General features: G+C 38.2%; 2 protein-coding genes across 4 annotated transcripts in view; one reads left to right on the top strand and one right to left on the bottom strand.

Moving 5' to 3' along the window:
* The window catches only part of GLIPR1 (GLI pathogenesis related 1), a 19782-nt gene extending 19210 nt beyond the window's left edge, over window positions 1-572 (top strand). The window contains exons 7-8 of one of the 3 annotated variants that reach the window (XR_856961.3): window positions 86-112; window positions 216-325. Coding sequence is in view for 2 of the 3 variants with exons in the window: in XM_002920639.4 (XP_002920685.1) it covers window positions 86-112; window positions 216-370 (182 nt within the window). In the remaining variant the exon portion in view is untranslated. Of the gene's footprint in view, window positions 1-85; window positions 113-215 lie in introns of all 3 variants that reach the window. The other 2 variants (XM_002920639.4, XM_034644149.1) reach the window with 2 other exon arrangements.
* On the bottom strand, window positions 257-16066 carry KRR1 (KRR1 small subunit processome component homolog). The gene is made up of 10 exons (XM_002920640.4): window positions 15852-16066; window positions 12976-13148; window positions 10984-11118; window positions 10681-10806; window positions 10507-10590; window positions 8991-9047; window positions 6787-6957; window positions 4062-4139; window positions 3864-3957; window positions 257-1538 (listed from the first exon to the last, which is right to left on the bottom strand). The coding sequence occupies exons 1-10, from the start codon at window positions 15934-15936 to the stop codon at window positions 1399-1401; spliced, it is 1143 nt and encodes a 380-aa protein (XP_002920686.2). The 5' UTR covers window positions 15937-16066; the 3' UTR covers window positions 257-1398.
* Between the last annotated feature and the right edge of the window lie 5841 nt (window positions 16067-21907).

A 21907-nucleotide genomic window follows, 5' to 3' on the forward strand; every position in this document is an offset into this window, starting at 1 on the left:
TAATGGTCATAATTAGAGACTTGGCTTTTTAAAATAAAATAAAGCCTCACCAGTATGTATTTTTTTCTTTCTTCTGACTTTACAGCTAACCCAAAGCGAGATAAAGTCACACGTATGTACATAAATCTTTCATTGTTTCATTAAGATCTATGTGAATCACATTATTGCATTCTCAAAAACAACATTTAAGAGGATATTTTATGTTTGTTTCACAGGTTACTACTCTATTGTGTATCCTGACTGGCCAATGTCTTCACGCAACAGATACCTATCTCTCTTTCTCATTGTTAGTTCACCAATCCTAATACTGAGTGCTATAATGGCCATTTGGGTCAAGCATAAATACCCTCATTTAGTTCTTTTGAACTAATATAATCCACAAAAAACCACAATTCGTTCATATATGGGTTTTTTTTTTAAATTAATAGTTGGGTATTATTTCTTATTTCTAATTTTAGAACATTTCAGAAAAAAATATGCTGTTGTAGTAAACCACCCTTAATAAAAACAAAAAACTGTTCAACCTCCTATCTCTAGAATAAACTCATTTTTACTTTCCACTTTTCTACAAATAAGCGTTGTTTACAGGCTGCCACAGCTGTGACTTTCAGTAAGTAACCCAACTTCTGTGTGTCTCAGCTTCTAAAACTACAAAATGAATGTGCTCGATTTAGGTGATTCTAAATCACTCCACTGGCCCTCATTAGTAAAAACATTTCTACATAACTTGTTGCATGCTGCTTCAATTCTAAACATCTGGTTCCCCCCCCCCCACCTTTGCAATCTGAGGTCTTTGGCTTACCATTTTCCCAGACTCAGAATAGTAATTAAGGGAATTAAGAGGCCTTGTGTTTTTTGCTTATGGGTTGTTTAATCTTAAACATAATGTAAAATGAGATTATAAAAAGAAATAAGCCTAACTGTTTACTTGCTAACTTTAGAGAGAACACTGCAAAATCTGCATTTATTTTGCTCAAAACCAAATGGTGGGACATGATTGTATTTAAAGACTAGGCAGTGGCATCAAACACTGGATTTGATGGATAATTACAATGACCACATTCCAAAAATCTTTATATAATAAATAAACAACCTAAAAATTACACCTAAAATCATGCTTAGGCAAAACATGCCAAAACACATTAGGTGCAATATATACAAAGATATATCTACCACTTCCTAGCATGAAGTTTTCCAAAAAACACACAGAGAATACAATAATTTACATTTATAAAGAACAACTGTTTATATAAACACTGTTTTGAAGAATGACACAAACTCAGAAAAATGTGATCAGGGTATTCCTTCTCACACATAGGCTACTAAAGCCCTAGTATCTCAAAATCCTTTACAAAAGGAGATAGCTTAAACAGTTCTCATCCAGGGCTTTTTTTAATGTTATTTTTTCTTCTTTTTTTTTTCATCTGCTTCCATTTTAAGCTTAACTTCTTCAGCTGAAAGAGCTCCCAGTTTCTTATTCTTTGCTTTCTTAACCTTCTCCTTGATGGCGGCCACATCAATTTTATTTTCAGTAGAAGCTGGACAAATTAAAAATGATGTATGTAATTTTTCACATTTTACCATATAAAACATAAAGAACATGTATTTGGTATAATAATTTCAGAGTACTGTAACAGGTGAAAGGTCATGATGTAAAATATAAAATACCTGCTAAAATATAAAAAAAGTGCCTAAAGGAAGTTAGACACTTAAGAGAAAACAAATCATAAAGTACTTTAAAAATACATTAGTGAAAATACACATGAAAACGGCTTTATAGTTTAGTTTTTTAAACTACTGAATTTTTTTTTTTTAAGGATTGTATTTATTTATTTAACAGAGATGGAGGCAGCCAGCGAGAGAGGGAACACAAGCAGGGGAAGTGGGAGAGGAAGAAGCAGGCTCCCAGCAGAGGAGCATGATGCAGGGATCGATCCCAGAACCCTGGGATCACGCCCTGGGCCAAAGGCAGACGCTTAACGACTGAGCTACCCAGGCGCCTCTAAATTACTGAATTTAACAATATTAAAACTTCATCTTTCCCCTTAAATTGCACTTGAGATTAGTTTTACTTATATACTTTCCCATATTTTAGAACTGCAGAGTACTCATTAAGATGTCAATTTTCCATTCTGCACATTAAAATAACTTAAAATTACATTTCATGAAGAATATTAACAAGTAGCCCTTCTAGCTTCCATAATTTTAATTAAGTAATCATTAAGCTTTAGATCAAAATCTACTTCATCTAATACCACACATGAAAATTTAAAAATAGGGGCACATGGGTAGCTCAGTTGATTAGATGTCTGCCTTCAGCTTGGATCACGATCCCGGGGTCCTGGTATCGAGCCCTGCATCAGGCTCCCTGCTCAGTAGGGAGTCTGCCTCTCCCTCTACCCCTCTCCTGTTCATGTTCTCTCTCTCAAATGAATAAAATCTTTAAAAAAAAAAAAAAAGAAAATTTAAAAATAAAGTTTTCCAAATATTAGCTGAATGAATGACTAGTAGTACTTTATTTAACAAGGTTTTGGTAATAAAGATAAGGCTCTGAGTATTTGGACATCTCCTAACAGAACCCAGCCATGGAATCAATGCCAAGAGCTTGAACAACAAAGAGAAAGAAGGAGAAAAAAATGTAGGTTTTTCTCACCATTTAAAGAGCAGTATTCAGAGCATAGGAGAATCACAAGATAAAACATCATCAGACAAACTTCCCAGCAACTTGAGTAGAGGTGTAAAGCCTTCACTATCATGAAATAGCTACATTTTTAATCATTATAAACGGAGATTAAAATGGCTACTAAATGGCCTTGAAAGTAAAACTCACAGGCTGAGCAAACTGGAAATTATACTGCTTATGACATTTTTAATTTTTACATAACCAATGATCTACATAGAAAAATACAGTATTTTTAGAGCTGTTAACACTGAGTAATTAATATAGGATATTAAAATAGTAATGTTATGTCTGGTTTTGACCAACAAGTCAAGTACAATGATGCCAGTGATGATCTCCCTCCCTCACTGTGTCACTGGCTACTCTGGAAAATTACTTCGGGAAGAGTTCAAGGTTTACTGGTGGGAAAGAAAATGCAGAAGAGGAAAGGGTGGATCAAATGAGGCTAGGAATAGGAAAGATAAGACACAAAACTTTTCTCTTTTTTTCATCTTAGAGCACACAAGGAGGGAGGGGCAGAGGGAGAGAGAGAATCCTCTAGCAGACTCCTCGCTGAGCAAAAAGCCTGACGTGGGGGTTGTTCCCAGAACCCTGAGATCATGACCTGAGCCAAAACTAAGAGCCGGCCGCTTAACCAGCTGAGCCAACTAAGTGCCTCACGTAGACTGTCTTTTTAATAGCTCCTAAGAACTTCTTGTTATTTTGATGGTGTCCTTTAGCCCAAGGTGATCAGAAATCCATCATAACAATATAGGAATTAAACTTTAAGCCACAGATCACGTAAGTGCAGAGAAGAAAAGCATAACCTCTGATAAGCTCTGAGAGGCATGATAACACGACTCGGGGATCTCACTGCTTTAGTTACTTTTAAATCTACAGAAGATTCACTGCTCTAGTTCATAGCTTTCACAACAAAGAGTTCTTCTCCAGCACAGTCAGAGGTCAGGAGAAGACTGTCAATCTAGGACACTCTTAAATAGGCATTAGCTGCTAATAAATTATATAACACCTCCATGGTCTCATCCTTAGGATTAGTGAGTAATGAAATGTCAACGGAACTGATGAAAGATATAGTTATGTCTTTAGTTAACACTCAAAGAGATTCAGACAAATTCCCTTATAGGTTTACCTTTCAGCAAACAGACTTTAACATCAAACCAATAATTGGAAAACAAGCATTTACCTTCCTTTGGTTTCACAACTGGTTTTTCTTTAGGTGGAATAAAAGCTTTATTTCTTTCCTCTTGTCTCTTACTAAGAGCTTCTGCTTGTTTAGCCTGCATTATTAATAAGAAATACATTAATAATACAATTTATTGTTAGGTAGGAATTCAAGTTTCTATGAACTGTGCTATCGATGTTGTGAGCTAGGCAGTCTTACCTTTATGGCTTCCATTTTCTGTCGCTTCTTTTGACTTGCCTTCAGAAAATATTCACCACTAGCCAATTCTTTATCAATCTGTTGAAATCAGTATTTACAATTACATCAGAAATAAGGTAAATGAGAAGTCATTCCCTAAGAAAGGCACAATGTCTTTGAGGTAAAGACAATGAGGTCAAAAATCTATGATCAATTCATAAAGGCACTGACATTAAAAGGAGATGGGCTCTAAACTGAAGGGAATACAAGCAAAAAGCATGGAGGTAGGAAAGAAGGCGATGTGTTCATGAAATACATAGCAGGCAGTTTTAGATGGGACAGGAGATCAATGATTCAGGAAGGTGTGAGGAAACTGGAAAGAGAATCTGGGTTAAGCGTGAAGAAACCTGAATGCCAGGTGAAGAGGTGGGCTATGATTTAGAAATGACTGCAGGTTTCTGAGAGAAATAAAGAGACCAAAGCAGCATTTAAAAGGTACAGAAGAGGGGTGCCTGGGTGGCTCAGTTAAGTGGCTGCCTTCGGCTCGGGTCATGATCCCAGGGTCCTGGGATGGAGTCCCACATCGGGCTCCCTGCTCTGCTGGGAGCCTGCTTCTTCCTCCCCCTTGCCCCGCCCCCTGCTCATGCTCTATCTCTGTCTCTCTCTCTCTTTCAAATAATATTTCTTTAAATAAAATAAGATAAAAGGTAAAAAAGAAAGAAGAGATAAACGCTTGCAATAAAGTAGTGGCATGCAAAATGAAAAGCAAGAATTGTTAGGATTTGGTGACTAATTCAATACTAATTAGAGAAAGCACTAGCTTATTCATTCAATATATAATTGACTTATCTCACACTTACACAGCATTATTATATCTAAGGTAATGTTTTAAACTCTTAATATTAAGTTACTAAGCTCTTTACAATTACTAATCATTTAATCCTCATTAATAATCTTTTGAAAAAGATGTTTTATTATCTCCATTTTATGTACAGGGAAACTGAGGCATGGATAGGTTAAATAAATTGCCAGTCATGAAGCAAGTAAGTGGCAGAATAAGTCACCTGAGACATCACTGTTTTAAGACGCTTAATCATAGGGAAGAAAGAGAAGACAATTACTAACTACAGGACAGGGCCAGAAGAAGTATAGCAGGTGTTACGGAATGACAGTTGCGTAAATAAGATCACTCTACTTTCCCCCAACAAATAGTCCCTTTGTTTGCTTCCTTTTACAGAAGAGACCTCATGAACCAACACTTCCGTTGTTTTATCACCATGATCATGATTTCTTTTTCCTCTCTGACCTTTCGTCAAACCCCTGAAATTCAAACTCCAAATACAGGGCTGTGGAGAAGACAAGACAGTGCATGTGTTTACATGCTTAGAACAAAGCACTATTAGAAAGGAAAGACTTTCAGACACAACCAAGGGAGGGAATCATGAAGTAAGATCCCTCAGGAGAAAGGCAAAGATAGAACTCAAAGAACAGGTTAAAGAAAGGATTGGTTCAGATGGAAAAAGAAAAAATTTTAGGTGAGAGAAAAGGAAGTTGAAGGAATTCTCACTTTATGGTCTTAAATATTTCCATAAAATAAAATGCAATGTCATCTGCCAGGAGTGAGAGGGTGCCTCAAGAATTAAGAGGACGGGGTGCCTGAGTGGCTGAGTGGGTTAAGCATCTGCCTTCCGCTCAGGTCATGATCCCAGGACCCCAGGATCGAGCCCCACACTGGGATCCCTGCTGAGCAGGGAGTTTCTCCCTCTCCCTGCAGCTCCCCCTGCTTTTGTGCTCTCCGTCAAATAAATACAATCTTTAAAAAAAAGAGAGAGAGGGGGGCGCCTGGGTGGCACAGCGGTTAAGCGTCTGCCTTCAGCTCAGGGCGTGATCCCGGCGTTGCGGGATAGAGCCCCACATCAGGCTCCTCTGCTATGAGCCTGCTTCTTCCTCTCCCACTCCCCCTGCTTGTTCCCTCTCTCACTGGCTGTCTCTATCTCTGTCAAATAAATAAATAAAATCTTTAAAAAAAAAAAGAAAAAGAAAGAGAGAAAAATTAGAGGACATACAGAATTACCAGACAATAGTAGGAAACGTGAAATTATAGTGGATTTAGTCCAAAGATAAGACTTTCACCAGCTATGCTGAGAAGCCACATTATGGGAAAGAAGTCAAATTTTAGGACTGATCAAGTTTTAGAGTTTTGCTGATAGGTGTGAAAACAAGGAAAAGGCAGCATACAAGAAAAAGAGATGGACAAGAGAGAAAAGGAAATTTGGGGGGAAAAAACGAAGCCAGAAAACAGGTAATAAAATGAGAAGGATTCATAACTTAAAAGAAGAATGGATGTGAGAATTTAAGATTTCAAAACTGGAGCAGTCATATAGCACATGGTAACAGGAAAGATGCTAAAGCAGAGTGAGAGCATTAAGGGTTAAATTGTTATTATTTTTTTTAATCCATGGAACATGTATTGTGGCTACAGGGGCACAAGTGACAGCAACCACCTAGTCATAGTTTACCCTCCTACTGTGAAGCCCCCACTCTCCACCGGTAGGCACTTAGCTCAAAATAAGCCTATTTACATTTAACTTTAGTTTGTCATACCTGTACACACATACACACGCGCGCGCGCACACACACACACACACACACACACAGTCTACCTAAATTACTGTCCACAGTTTCTGATGAAATAGATTAAAATGGTTTCCCCCTCAAGTAAAGAAATTCAGCATTTAATACTGACCTGACTTTCTGGCTGTGGTGGTGGGAAAGGTGTATACTCTTTCTTGACAGTTTTTTTCTTTGGTTCCTTACGTTTATTCACATTCTTGTGCTTGAACTGTGGCAAAAATCTTTCCCAACTTTGTGATCTTAACTCAGAATCTTTTGCCAACTCTCGTTTAATCATTAAGGTCTTTAATCATGGAGATACATGAACAAAGTAAGAATTTTTAATTTTAAAATTCATACATTTGTCAAACTAAGACATTATAAATACTGTTCCTATAAATAATTCAATTAAAAAGAGTAGTTCCTGGGGCGCCTGGCTCGGTCAGTCATTTAAGTGTCTGCCTTCAGCTCAGGTCATGATCCCAGGGTTCTGAGATGGAGCCCTGCATTGGGCTCCCTGCTCAGCGGGAAGCCTGCTTCTCCCTCTGCCGCAGCTCCCCCTGCTTGTTCTCTCTCTCTCTCTGTGTCAAATAAATAAATAAAATCTTTAAAACAAAAACAAAAGCAAAAAATTAAAAAATAAAAAAAAACCAAAACAAGTAGTTCTTAATCTCCTCAGTAGGAGCAAAACAATTTCATAAAAAAAAAGTAATCTCAAACCAAGCATCAGAAAACCATTAGAAATTTAGATTAAGGGGCGCCTGGGTGGCACAGCGTTTGGGCATCTGCCTTCGGCTCAGGGCGTGATCCCGGCGTTCTGGGATCGAGCCCCACGTCAGGCTCCTCTGCTGGNGTGTCAAATAAATAAATAAAATCTTTAAAACAAAAACAAAAGCAAAAAATAAAAAAATAAAAAAAAACCAAAACAAGTAGTTCTTAATCTCCTCAGTAGGAGCAAAACAATTCCATAAAAAAAAAGTAATCTCAAACCAAGCATCAGAAAACCATTAGAAATTTAGATTAAGGGGCGCCTCGGTGGCACAGCGTTTGGGCGTCTGCCTTCGGCTCAGGGCGTGATCCCGGCGTTCTGGGATCGAGCCCCACGTCAGGCTCCTCTGCTGGGAGCCTGCTTCTTCCTCTCCCACTCCCCCTGCCTGTGTTCCCTCTCTCACTGGCTGTCTCTATCTCTGTTGAATAAATAAATAAATTTAAAAAAAAGAAATTTAGATTAAATGCAGAACTGTTAGGTGCCTGGGAGGCTCAGTCAGTTAAGTGTCTGTCTTCGGCTCAGATCATGATCCCAGGACCCTAGGATCGAGCCCCCAGTTGGGCTCCCTGCTCAGCAGTGAGCCTGCTTCTCCCCCTGCTCACCCATGCGTGTGCATGTGCAATCTCTCTCAAAAAAAAAAATTAAATAAAAAAAGAAATGCAGAAATGTTCAAACAAATTGAGATGAGAACTGAGATGAGACATTCAGCTTTTCAACCATTAGTTCATTAAAACCTTTAAAATTCAATTTCATAGGAACAGGAGAGTTCTTAATTAGCAATGTTCCCTGAAAGCAGGAAGTTTTTGGCAGTACTTTAATTATCACAGGGAAAGAAAAAAGTAAACTTTCTCTTGATCAGATAAAAACACATTTCTCCCACTCGAGTTTGGAACATTGGAACATCAAAGGATGCAAAGCAGGCATCAGATACAAGACAAGCTCGATCTTTAATGTCCCAAGGCAAGTCAAAGTCATTCTTCCACCCCAATCTAAGAGTGACTCCATAACTTCATCAAATTTAAGGGGACTGCTTAACAAATACCCCTCACAAAATAGCTCATTACATTTCAAAGTGTAATCATGCATGCTGTGCACAAAGGGATATAACAAATCTCTAAGAGTTTATAATTTGAGCATTAATTTAAAAAAAAAAGTTTCAATACAATCTGAAATAGTCCAGACTCTATTTAATAAAAAAAGGCAGAATTCTGAAAGATCACATCTTTAAATATAGTAATAGGCCCATCATCCAAGAAAACTCAATTGTTATCATCTATGACCAACTCTATGAAGCTTATTTCCTTTGTATTAGAACTATGTCATACATTACAGGATCCCCCTTCAACAGTTTTCAGACTGCACACCACAGAGACCTAAGTCTTCACGGATGTAACTACAGGACTCAGGCAGAGTTGGGTGGGCTGAATGCTACTTCTAATTGACCCTAAATACTTCTGCTTTATCTGTTTTGTGCATTAGGCTTCCATAAAAGATTTAATTTCAAGAAAGGTTTCTGTAGCTAAAAGAAGTCTGGCAACCACTGTTATAGTAATATATAATTAACTCACTTTAATGTTATAAATTGGATGAATATTCTTCATAGTATCTAGAACTACTTTTCGAACCTGAAATTTGCAAAGAAAAATGAATTAGTCACTTACAAAGACTTTAATGAACTAAATGGAAGGGGATTAATATTATGAACCAGGAAATGACTACCAAATTGACCTTCAACTGCTCTGAGTGACTTTTAGATCTTTCCTAATAGTCAACCTCTCTTGGACACAATGAAGTTTCTCAACTTTACTGCTAAAATATAACATACAGAACCAATACAAAATTTTGGAACTGTGGAATTTAGAGAGAAGGCAGCTAGATTTGGAGTGAGAAAATACGTGTTCAAATAATAGGAATGCCGCATCATAAGGGAAAGTCACTTAATTGTTCTGTTCCAGCTTTCTCATTTGTAGTATGGAAATAAAACTACCTTAAGGCTCTGCTGTGAAAATTAAGTAAGATAATATATTTAGACGCTACAAAACCTTAGGGTATTCAATATATTTAAGTTATTATTGCCACATGAGAAAAGGGCACATAACTTACGAGAAAGTGGTCCAACAGAACTGCTATTATAGGTCCCAGAAAGGGAACAAAACCTCACAGCCAGACCCAGACAACCAAAGCAATTAACAGAAACTGTAACTGCTCCACAGATTTTCTCACAACGTTAAATTTGACAGTTAAAAAAAAAGTTCATCAGTACAATACATAAACATTTCACTAAAATTCAGACCAAAAAAATATATTTTAAAGGAAAGAAGTTTTCAGAATCTGACCTCTACTGGTTTATATAGGTTACTGCAAATAACAATAATCACCATTTAATTCTTTAATGAATTGAGCACATGTAACCACATATTTCCCACATGTGCTACAGACTAAAATCTTTAATAGCCATTTAAAATTTGCGGGGGGGGGCGCCTGGGTGGCACAGCGGTTAAGCGTCTGCCTTCAGCTCAGGGCGTGATCCCGGCGTTATGGNGAATTGAGCACATGTAACCACATATTTCCCACATGTGCTACAGACTAAAATCTTTAATGGCCGTTTAAAATTTGCAGGGGGGGGGCGCCTGGGTGGCACAGCGGTTAAGCGTCTGCCTTCGGCTCAGGGCGTGATCCCGGCGTTATGGGATCGAGCCCCACATCAGGCTCCTCTGCTATGAGCCTGCTTCTTCCTCTCCCACTCCCCCTGCTTGTGTTCCCTCTCTCACTGGCTGTCTCTATCTCTGTCAAATAAATAAATAAAATCTTTAAAAAAAAAAAAAATTTGCAGGGGAAAGAAGGATGATGTGCAGACCTCCTAAGTCGGAAATGGATACCTCTTTAGTTGCCAAAGGTTGGGCATAATATGTTAGGCCCTCAAATAACATGAAGCACAAAGTATTTACCAACGAGAAATCAAACAAAGTACATTCTAAAAAAAATAGCAATTGTAAAACAGTATATTATTCAATGAACTATTATAACCAAATTATTAATTTGTTCTCTGCTGAAAATTAACAGAAGATAGTAAAGAGTTCTCACCTCTTTTAAGCCACTAAAAGGTCCAATGACTGAAACCGTGTTTCCCTGAACCATAATGTAACAGTTTGTTAAGAGTTCCAAAGCCTACATCAAAAGAACAATAAGTTGAAATTCAGTACACTGAAAAACTAATGACAGAAGAAAACACTTAAGTTTTCCACTGATAAAAAGTACCTTCAATGTAGATCCTTTGGGACCAATGAGACGTTGTCTTCTTTTTACAAATCTTTCTTTATTTCTTACTAACGAACCTATTTTAATGATGTCACATGCAACATCATCCTGAAGAATTCGTACTGCCTTTTGGAAAAATGAAGAAAATATTCCATCAATATTCTTTATAAATTCATTTATTTTCAAGGCCCAGGCTAGTGAAATCGAAGCATAAAAATGAAAACTGTAAGAGGGAGGGATGAAGTGTTATGTTATCTCTAACGCTGATGCAAATAAAGCAAATTTTTGTAATTCTGAATTTACCTGCTCAAATGAAACACTCCTTGCTAAAAGTTTTATTAGGTCTCTGGCCCTAATGATGATATATGGATCAAAAGTCTTCTTTGTCGTACACACAGTCATACTGCCCTCGATCAGGTCCAGGGTTGCACTGATGTGCTGCAAAAAGGAAAGAGCAAATACACAACTGTCTAAAAATCAATGCAATTTTAGGTCATTATAGAGCCTATCCTAATCAAACTATTAATTACTGTAAATTAAGCTCTCTCTAATTCTACCAACTCCCTCCCTGAAGAAGCTAAGTAGTTCATATAAATAATGAACACCGGATTACTTTCATATTTCAAAGAATGTAAGAAACACAGGCAACTGAAACCATTTATACTTACTTTAGAATACTTTGTTATTTATTGGAATAAAGATTACTTTTAGTGTAAAAAATATATATCAATGCAAATGAGGCCATACTTAAGACCTAGGGTAAAAATATAAAGCTACGTATAGCTCCCCTATCGTGGACCCAGCTCTGATTTGCCATGTGCTCCTTAAGGTGAGAATGGACTTAACCTTTTAAACTTTTTCTAATTGGTTTGTATTAGCTAAATACAAAGTAAAAACAAATTCTCACAGGTTCAAAAAGAAGCAATAATTGAAAAATTATGCGTTAACTCTTAATAGGAAGAACCAGATTTCAACAAAGCAAAATGTCACTTTGACTGAGAGCATCCTCTGAGGAATATTTCAATGTAATGAGTGATGAACAATTCAACATAAGGATGGGTCTCTATGAGTTTATAAGAGTCCAATCTCAGATACAGACAGGTAAAATAGCTTGCAGTTTGCTGAACCACCCTAATACCTAGCGGGCACAAACAACTCCGGAGCAGTCACACAGCTGAGAAATACATTTTATATCACTACCTAGTGTGTGCACATGTGCCCACACACACACATATAAATGAACCAGAAGTTTCATAAGATGAAACTTATCTTTACCATATGCGATACATTACTTTTTCTTTTTACTTATTACTTTTTGGGTACATTCTTTTTTTTAAAGGCTCATTATATTCACTAAATGGACTTCTTGCTCCACTAACAAGTTTCAATCCACAGTTTGAAAAACAAAAACAAATATACTGCTCTAGGGAAATGGCAGCAGCAACATACAGGGGAAAGTTGGCCACATCCCCATCTTCCATTTAAAATGAAAATTAAGAAATCACCCAGGAACATGCCTCAACTCAACTATACAGAAACATGGCAGTATCACAGTATAGAATAGGCATCCTGAAACCTTGAGTTCACAGGCGAGTTTCAGAAGTCCATGAGATCCCTAAAATTTTAAAGGCATGTGAATTTTTCAAAGTAATCTATTACTCACAAAATTAAAAACAAGTGGAATATAAGAATAAAGCTTCGGGCGCCTGGGTGGCTCAGTGGGTTAAGCGTCTGCCTTTGGCTCAGGTCATGATCCCAGGGTCCTGTATCAAGCCCCACATCTGGCTGCCTGCTCAGTGGGAAGCCGGGTTCTCCCTTTCCCTCTTGCAGCTCCCCCTGCCTGTGCTCTCTTCCTCTGTCAAATAAATAAACAAAATCTTTAAAAAAAAAAAAAAAAAAGAACAAAGCTTATATCTAGGCTGTTTAAAATACCAAGGGAACCAGGGGCGTCTGGGTGGCTCAGTCAGTTAAGCGTCTGACTCTTGATTTCAGCTCAGGTCATGACCTCAGGGTTGTGAGATCAAGTGCTATGTAGGGCTCCAAGTTCAGCACAGAGTCGGCTTGGGATTAACTGCCTCCCTCTTCCTCTGCGCCTCCCCCCAATCACCCATGTGCACAGGCACTCTCTCTAAAGATTTTTCTTTAAAAAGAAAAGGAAACAAACATAAAACAAAGGAACCAAATTAACCAGCTATGCTAGCACCTTTAAAAAAAAAAAATCCATCAGCATACATACTTATTTAAAAGTAAAAGCATAAGAGCAAAATCTCAAAGAAATATTTAAAATGTGCATACATGTTCATTCAAGGCTTTCTGTACCAATGGCCAGCACTCTTTCAAGTAAGCCTCCCTGTATTTTGGGAACAAAGTTGCAAAACTGCTCTCTTCCAAGAGTCCTCTGGGATTGTCCTCTTTGGAAAAAGCCGGTTCCTTCCAACCATCAGGAACAGTGAGGAGTTCTGATTCATCTAAAGAGGGGAAGAAACTTATACATAAGATTTTACCCTTCTTCTGGACACTTTTTTGAACACTTATATGCATACATTTACATGCTTCCCAATACTCTCTCCTCGTAGTTCCTGCTCCCATGAGCTTTAGATTATTGAACAAAGAACATGCCTCTGTCATTATTATCAACACACTAGTAAAACTGACTGTATATAATTCAGCCTCGTAAGACGAAGTTCCTTAAGGGCAGGGATCCTCCTTGGATCCATAGTAATTAGCATATGCCTGACAGACAGTGGGGTACTCCAGAAACTTCTACTTAAAGATCCAAATACCACTTTGTTTACAGGACTATTTTCAATATAACCTTTTAGGCTTTCCTGAATTGCAGCCTGTGTGTGTGTGTGTATATGCATATGGATATTTGTGTTTGTGAGTGTGCACACACACACATAAAGCTTAAAAACTGATATTCTGGTGTATACTTTCAGTTACCAATCCCTGGTATAGGGTTTTAGACTTTCCAAAGAGTTTTCATATGCCTTATTTCTGTATACACCTTCACGACAGCTGTGAAAGGTAGTAGGAAGAACCAGCATTATTTTCCCCATTTTATAAAAGATGTTCAGTCCAAAAAGATTAGTGACTTGTCGAAGGGGACACAAAGGTGATTCAGTCTAGGTCTCCCTTCAATAAAACGAAATGTCTCCTAAGGCCATAAATGATCTCCCACATCATTTATTAAAACTCCTGGTCCTGGATTTTAGGATTCTCTTAAATCTAACAGCTATGCTTTAATTCAGTACTCCTCAAAGGTATGACCCACAGGTCTGCAGGAGTTAGTCAGAAATGCAATTCTTGGGCTCCAACTCAGACCTACCAAATCTGAATCTCTGGGATGAGTCCCAAGAATCTGTGTTTTTATAATCTCATCAGGAGATTCTTATGTACACTAAGTCTGAGAAAAAGGCCTTTGTAGTTCATGTTATCCACCGCAGGTAAACTTGCTTATCTTTCTTAGACTCAGGTCTACTTTGTTATTTTTGGTTCAAATCACAGAGAATTAGCTAGTCTTCATACATCACTTACTTCCCAATATCCTTAAAAAAAAAAAACAAACCAAAAACCTCCAATTGTACAACTGTGATTACTTAAAATGTATATTTTACCAAGTCTAACCCAATTTAAACATTTCAATAGCTACAAAAATAAATAAATAAAAAGTAAAAACCTAGCAAAAGAAATACAGGAGTTGCACAATAGAGGAAGTCCAAATAGCCCCCAAAACATGTGAAAAGATGTGCAACCTCATTAGTAATAAGGAGTACAAATTAAAACCCCAACAAGACACCATTTCATACTTATCAAAATGACAGAAATTCAAAATGCAGATGATATCAAGTACTAGTGTGGATGCAGAGCAATGGGAATTCTCATCCACTGCTAGTGGGAGTGTTAACTGACACAACCCTTGTGGTAGAGATTTAGCATTACCTGCACATACCCCACCTTTCACGGATTCCAATTCCATGGACATGATCTGGAGAAAACTCTTGAACATGCAAGCCAGGAGATACACACAAAGATGTTTATAGGAGCGCTGCTTATAACAGCAAACAAGAGGAACAATCCAAATGTCCACCAACAGTAGAATGAAAATATAAGTGGATATTCATAGAAGGAAATCTCATCAATATCAAATTAAAAGAATAAACTACAGCTACATGTATAACCTTGACTCAATAAGAAAAAGTTTAGCCTAAGAAGCCAGAAGAACGTCTACAGCCTTCTTGCATTCATATAAAAGTCAAAAACTGACAAAATCAAACCACTTTGTGCATAGGTGGTAAAATTATGCAGAGAACGGAAGATCAAAACGATTCAGGGTGGTTACCTCGTGTCCTGTAAAGGAAAAGAATATGATCTGATCTACTCCGAGGGTGGTAATGCTTTTTCTGCCTAGTGGTATTGAGTGCTTCCTTCTCACGTGTTGGGTTTATTCTTCAAGCTGTACATAAGACTCTACTCTGCTAAGCTACATAATTAAAAATAACAGAACTCCTTTAATACCACCCTAATGCCTATAGAATGAGAGTTCAAGGTTTTTAACACTTCCAGTAAGACTGGTTGCTCGGGTCTTGGGCTACTTCTCTAGCCTCTCTTCCTGTCATTTATAGTGAAGAAAATGTATAAAACCAGACAGCAATTTAAAAGTAGGGCAGTCTAAAATTAGAATATGAGTCTTGCCGTCTAATATTTTAGCCGTTTGACGAACAGGAATAATGATAAAATGCCCCAAAATTCACTAACGGACAAAGTAGCGTTAAGAACACGCCGGATACCTCCTTCTCCATACCCATCTCACTCCTTTATCATCAGCGTTCGCTCAATATACATAACGACCTCCTATTCCTACCCCATTCCATCCTTCATTTTGTCAGCGACTTCCAGCCACTGCCCCAAGTATAAGGTCCAGCGACGCCCTCTACAATCAAACTCTGCAACATCTTTACTTTGAAAGGCCTCTAGCAAAAGCAGGAACACGTGGCTGGCACCACACCTGCCAGTCGGTCCCGCAGGCCTGGCCATCATCCCCAATACTCAGCAATGCTACGTACTCAACTTGACACAACAAAGGCAACGCTATACGTCCCCAGCCAGCGAAAGAAAACAATCGTAACTCAATATCGAAATATCAGGTTTCAGTTCTTGCTCAACCTTACCTCGGTTCTCGGGCTTCGGCTTCTTGCTACGAAATTCACTTTTCCCGTCGGCGGTGCCGGGCCCGTTTGAGGAGGACGACGCCATCTTCAAATTGCTTCCGGTGTTACCGGAAGTGGGACTGTTCTTAAATCCTACCGGATTTTAGCCCTGAAAATGCCTACTTAAAATGAGTTCCGTAGAACTTAGACGCGATCTGCGCAATCTCCGTGCGTGCGTACGGTAAAGCCCGCGTTATTTGCACAAACTACAAGCGCTTCTCCTGCGTAGCCAATGGAGAGCCGGAGATTTCTTTCCCAGGATGCATGGCAACAACAGAGTTTAGCTGCATGCTGGGAATTGTAGTTCACGACTATGGGCAACTGCTGGCCTGTCTTACCCGTAGTTTTCTCTCGGTTCCCGTATCTAACTTAGGACCCTGAACTCCTGGGTTTGGCCACAGAGTGCAATCGGTCTATCCTTGATGTCATTCACTCATTCATTTGATAATATTTATATGGCTGTCAAATAAGTGCTAGATCTAAATACAAGGTCTAAATACGAAAATACACGATCTTTGACGGCAGGGAGTGACAATAATAGCTATCATTTTTTGTGAGACTACTTTGTGCCGGCCCTTTACTTGCATTTCTAACTCTTAAAACAACATTAAAACAAAACTCTCTAAGATTGATAATTTTTTGTAAGGTAAGTTCCAAAAGTCTTTGTTTCTGATGGTAATTTCCTAGAGTCTTGCCATTCCTCTTTCTAAGCCAAAAGGATAGTAATTAAGTGACACTTCTAAAGTGTTTCCACTAGCCTAAGATTTCCCAAATACCTCAAGATGTGAAGTACATCACTGCTATAAATTTTTACACTTTTAAAAATCTAAAATTTTTTAGACACACTAAAGATGAGAATTCTTTTGATGACTCATCTTACTACTTAAAATTTCTTTTTTTTTTTTTAAAGATTTTTTTTTTTCAAATTTATTCGACAGAGATAGAGACAGCCAGCGAGAGAGGGAACACAAGCAGGGGGAGTNAAATTTCTTTTTTTTTTTTTAAAGATTTTTTTTTCAAATTTATTCGACAGAGATAGAGACAGCCAGCGAGAGAGGGAACACAAGCAGGGGGAGTGGGAGAGGAAGAAGCAGGCTCACAGTGGAAGAGCCTGATGTGGGACTCGATCCCCTAACGCCGGGATCACGCCCTGAGCCGAAGGCAGACGCCCAACCGCTGTGCCACCCAGGCGCCCCTTACTACTTACAATTTCTAAAATTTTCTGCAGCACAATTAGGGAAAGTCTTTGATAGGTTCAATTTCTTGCATTAGTGAAACAAGGAATGTTTATTTAAAATCCACCCTTGTGTGTCTTCTATATAAACCTAGATTGTTGTACATAAGGCACATATATAAAACAGACTGTTAATTAGGGACAGAAGGTTCCAAGACACATGATCATGTTAAGATTTTTACCCCCCTGGGGTGCCTGCGTGGCTCAGCAGGTTAACTGTCTGACTCTTGGTTTCACCTCAGGTTATGATCTCAGGGTCCTGAGATGCAGCGTCTCGTCGGGTACTGCACTCAGTGCTGAGTCTGCTTGCCACTCTGCTCCTTCCCTGCTTGTACTTTCCAACTCTCTCTTTAAAATAAATAAAATCTTAAAAAAAAAAAAAAAAGGGATGTCTTGTAAGGGGAAGGCCATGATTGCATCCCTATATTTTTGCAATTTACTCAAAAAGCTATGACAAACCCTGGGGCACCTGGCTGGCTCTGTCAGTAGAGTGTGTACTCTTGATCTTGGCATGTACTCTTGGTCTTGGTGTTGTGAGTTCAAGCCCCAGATTGAGTGTAGAGATTACTTTAAAATAAAATCTCAGAAAAAAAAAAAAGCAATGGCAAATCCCTATAATAGAACCAATAACAACAGGGGAAAGTTATAAAGTAAGAAGCCATTCCTTCTGTGTTCCCAGGAATCCTATGAAACAGATTTTTATTACTGTTATTTTAAAGAACTCAGTCCCTAGTAAATGGTGAGTTAGACATCAAGTCCAGGCAGTCTGACCATAAGCAGCTTCAGAAAGGCTACTAAAAGGATTAGTTGTTACAAATGTGTTGGACAGAGGACTGGGTTTTCAGCCTCACAGCTTTTGAATTTGAGGGCATTAGCACTTCTGTGGTCTCCAGCCTGCAGGCCCGTCCTGCAGACTTTGGACTTGTAGTAGAGTTAATCCAAATAGCTGATAAGCATATGATGCTTAACCTCATTACTGTCTGAAAGCATATAAACATAACAGTGAAATACCTCTTCTCATCCACTAGACTGGCAAAAAAGAAATAATAAATACACATATTTTTAAATGATAATCTGATGGAAGAAACTGCACTCGCATACACTGCTGGTGGAAATGCGAACTGTCACTGCCTTTCTGCAAAGCAATTAATCAATATAAAATATACACATATTCTTCCACAGTAATTCCTAGAAAACTGTCAACTAGAAGTAAAGCACCATTCCATTAGAATGTATGTATAACTGTGTCAATTACTGCCTACGTAGAAGTAGTTCAGTGAAAGGGACTATGGGCCACACCCACCAGTCTGTTGCCTACCAGCTGTACAGCCTTGGTCAAGTTTCTTACCCATCCCTGTTCAGTTTCCTGTAACAGGAAAAATAACCTTAACTCTGTGACTTTATACATGGAAAATGCTAAAAAAAAAAAGTTTCACATGTGGTACATATTCAGTAAGTGTTAGAGCTATTATTTATTTATGGTGGCAAAAAAGTAAAAGCATCTTCACTATTAATTAGAGATATAGTTAAATAAATTGATATTACTGTCATAGTGGTGAGATATTATGCAACCATTCATAAGAATTAATTAAATCTAACGAAGAGTTTACCTAGAGGCACTGAGTGATAAAAGCCAGATACAGTACATAAATAAATTGTTACATATTATTATTTATATAATTATCCCATTTTAAAAATTATCATCCCATTTTTAGGGCACCTGGGTGGCACAGCTGATTAGGCATCTGACTCTCAAGTTTTGGCTCAGGTCAGGAGATTTTTGCTTTCCAAGGGATGCCTGGTTGGCTCGGTCAGTGAAACCCCTGGCTCAGGTCATGATCCCAGTGTCTTGGGATCAAGTCCCCCATTGGGCTCCTTGCTCAGTGGAGAGCCTGCTTTTCTCTGCCTGCCACTCCCCCTGCTTGTGCTCTCTAGCTCTCTGACAGATAAGTAAATAAAATCTTTAAAAAGAAAAAAGATTTTTGCTCTACCTCGCCTTCTGCCCCTCTCCCATCCAACTTTTGTGCGCTCTCTCAAAAAAAACAATTATCCCATTTTTATAAAGCAAACCATTCAATAAATATTTATTGAGCATCTATAATGTTTCAGGCTCTGTTCTAAATACTTGGTTCTATGTGCTAGATGTAATAATTATATGTTATGTGTGTGTATATATGTGAATATATGTTTGTATGGGATTATACAACAAAAAAAGATTTGGAAGGCTACACATCAAGGTTATAGGCTGGTTACCTTACGAATGAAGGCAGAAAAGAAAAAGGAAGTAGACAAAAAGACTAAAAAATAGGTTAAAAAAATAATCTTTAGAAAAATAATGTCAATAAAAGTAAAGGAGTCTGCACGAAAGCATNCGAATGAAGGCAGAAAAGAAAAAGGAAGTAGACAAAAAGACTAAAAAAATAGGTTAAAAAAATAATCTTTAGAAAAATAATGTCAATAAAAGTAAAGGAGTCTGCACGAAAGCATGAGAGACCAAATTTGAAAAACATATTCAGCCAGTCTTGGAATGTTTGCTGTGCAACAAAATGGTTTGTGTGTCATGGTGTTGGGATAAAATATGCTTGCAGGATATCAGCCTCTTCCGGCAAGGCCCCATTTAGCAAACTCTGTAGATACGGACAAATGATGCATGGCTTTGGCTGCTAAGGACCTTGAGTAAATACTTAACCAATCTGTTTCTTCAGTTGTAAAATGAGAGAGTTGAGTTAGATTATTGCTTCCTAAACTTTAGCCAACCTCAGACTCACACGGAGGGGTAACCCCATTCCCAGTTTATAGTTCAGTAGGTCTGGGGTAGGCCCCAAGAATTTGTAGCCTGGAAAACAAGAATTATCCAACCCCAAAATGTCAATAGTGCCAAGGTTGAGAAACTTGGGTCTACAGATGTTCTTAATTTCTGTGATTCTACTTCAAAGGACTAATCAGGGCTTAACTCCAAACCAGGCATGCAATGAAAGCAAAGTTTTTCCCCACTTTTTACCTACCTATGGCAGAACTTGCCTGGTATCAAAGCCAAAGTTTGCAGATGGCTGTTCATTATCATGCTGGGCTCCTTGGTGGGCACTCCTGCTCCATTTTCTTCAACAGCCCATCACGCTGGAATTCCGTTGTCTCATTACCCAAACAAACAATGATACTGGTACATACAGTGGATGCTTGAGGTCTAAAGACACTCATTACTGCTTGAATATTAGTGTCTCTGGGCCCCAGGCCCATAGAACATTAGTATTTCATTGGGCCTTTCCTACTGTTTCCAAGGCAATCTCCCCTCTTTCTCTTCTTGATTGATCTTATTGATAAGCAACAGCTTTGATTTAATTTTCATTATAATGTTCTTCTCCCTGAAGGAAAGCTGGAACACATTTCATGATATTAGGTTCCACCAAAGCAACAGAAGGCTTTTCAATGCATGCATGAATATTCAAGATTTAATCAGTGGCATGTGAAATGTATTGATACTGCTGAGAATTATTATTTTATGCAAATGGAACAAGCAAACTACAGTCTTTTATTTGTTTACATGACACCAGGAGAATATCTGAACTTCTCTAAGAAGCAGATTTCTAGCCATTTGTTAAATCTATATGCTTCTCCCATCCTTCAGGCAGTGGTAACCACAGATGGCCCTTGATGAAATGGGCTTTTTTTTTTTATGAAATGAACTTTTTAGATTACGTATTTCTTTTTTTTTTTTTAAGATTTTATTTATTTATTCGACAGAGATAGAGACAGCCAGCGAGAGAGGGAACACAAGCAGGGGGAGTGGGAGAGGAAGAAGCAGGCTCATAGTGGAGGAGCCCGACGTGGGGCTCGATCCCATAACGCCGGGATCACGCCCGGAGCCGAAGGCAGACGCTTAACCGCTGTGCCACCCAGGCACCCCTAGATTACGTATTTCAAACATTTAATGGGTTTATATTTAAACAAGTCATTTCATGATGTTAATAAGATGGCAACATGGCTTCTCCATTGTTTCAAAATCTCAAATTAAAAAGTGCAGCTATCTGATACACTTAGAGACTGGAAATTCAGAATTTAACACTACGTTTTTGCTTTTGATCATCTATCAGTGATTTTAATTTCTTTTGATTTATGAGTCCCTTTACTAACATGATGAAATCAATGGACTCTCCCCAGAAAAGCACATATATTTGGGTACACATATCATTTTACCCACACTTTGATGAGATGTTCACTTTTCTGTTCCACTCTTTCGTAAAACCCCTAGAGGATCAAACCGTCAGGTTAGGTTAGGGACCCTTGCCTTAAAGCAACATGGGAGGAATGTCTCAGAAGCCCAGATCTGATCTTATGAGCACTCAAGTCTCCTGCTCTTAGAGTTCTCCAGAAGAGGCAGAATTAGGGTTTTAGTATGCTCCAGTACTTGCATATAAGTATACTTCTCAAGATTCCTTTGACTGCAAATCATAAAAATTTAAATTAACAAGTAAAAAAGAGGATTTATTGTCCTACATACCTGGGAACTGGACCTAGGACCTCAACAATGTCATAGACACATTCATGCTCCTTCTCTATCATAATCTCTCTCTCTGTCCCTCCATCTGTTGGCTCTGATTTTTCTGTGCTGTGGCAAAAACACACAATGTGTACTACAGTAAGTCTAGCAAGTTATACAGGAGATTAATAGCTTTTCAGGTTTTACCCAACACCATCTCTCATTCCCATGCCACCATTTCATGAAAATAAGCCAAATACTTTAAGAATTACTTAGCCCCAGTCACAAGATAGATGGAGGAATTAT

Source organism: Ailuropoda melanoleuca, chromosome 15 (assembly GCF_002007445.2).
Source record: "Ailuropoda melanoleuca isolate Jingjing chromosome 15, ASM200744v2, whole genome shotgun sequence".
NCBI lineage: Eukaryota > Metazoa > Chordata > Mammalia > Carnivora > Ursidae > Ailuropoda > Ailuropoda melanoleuca.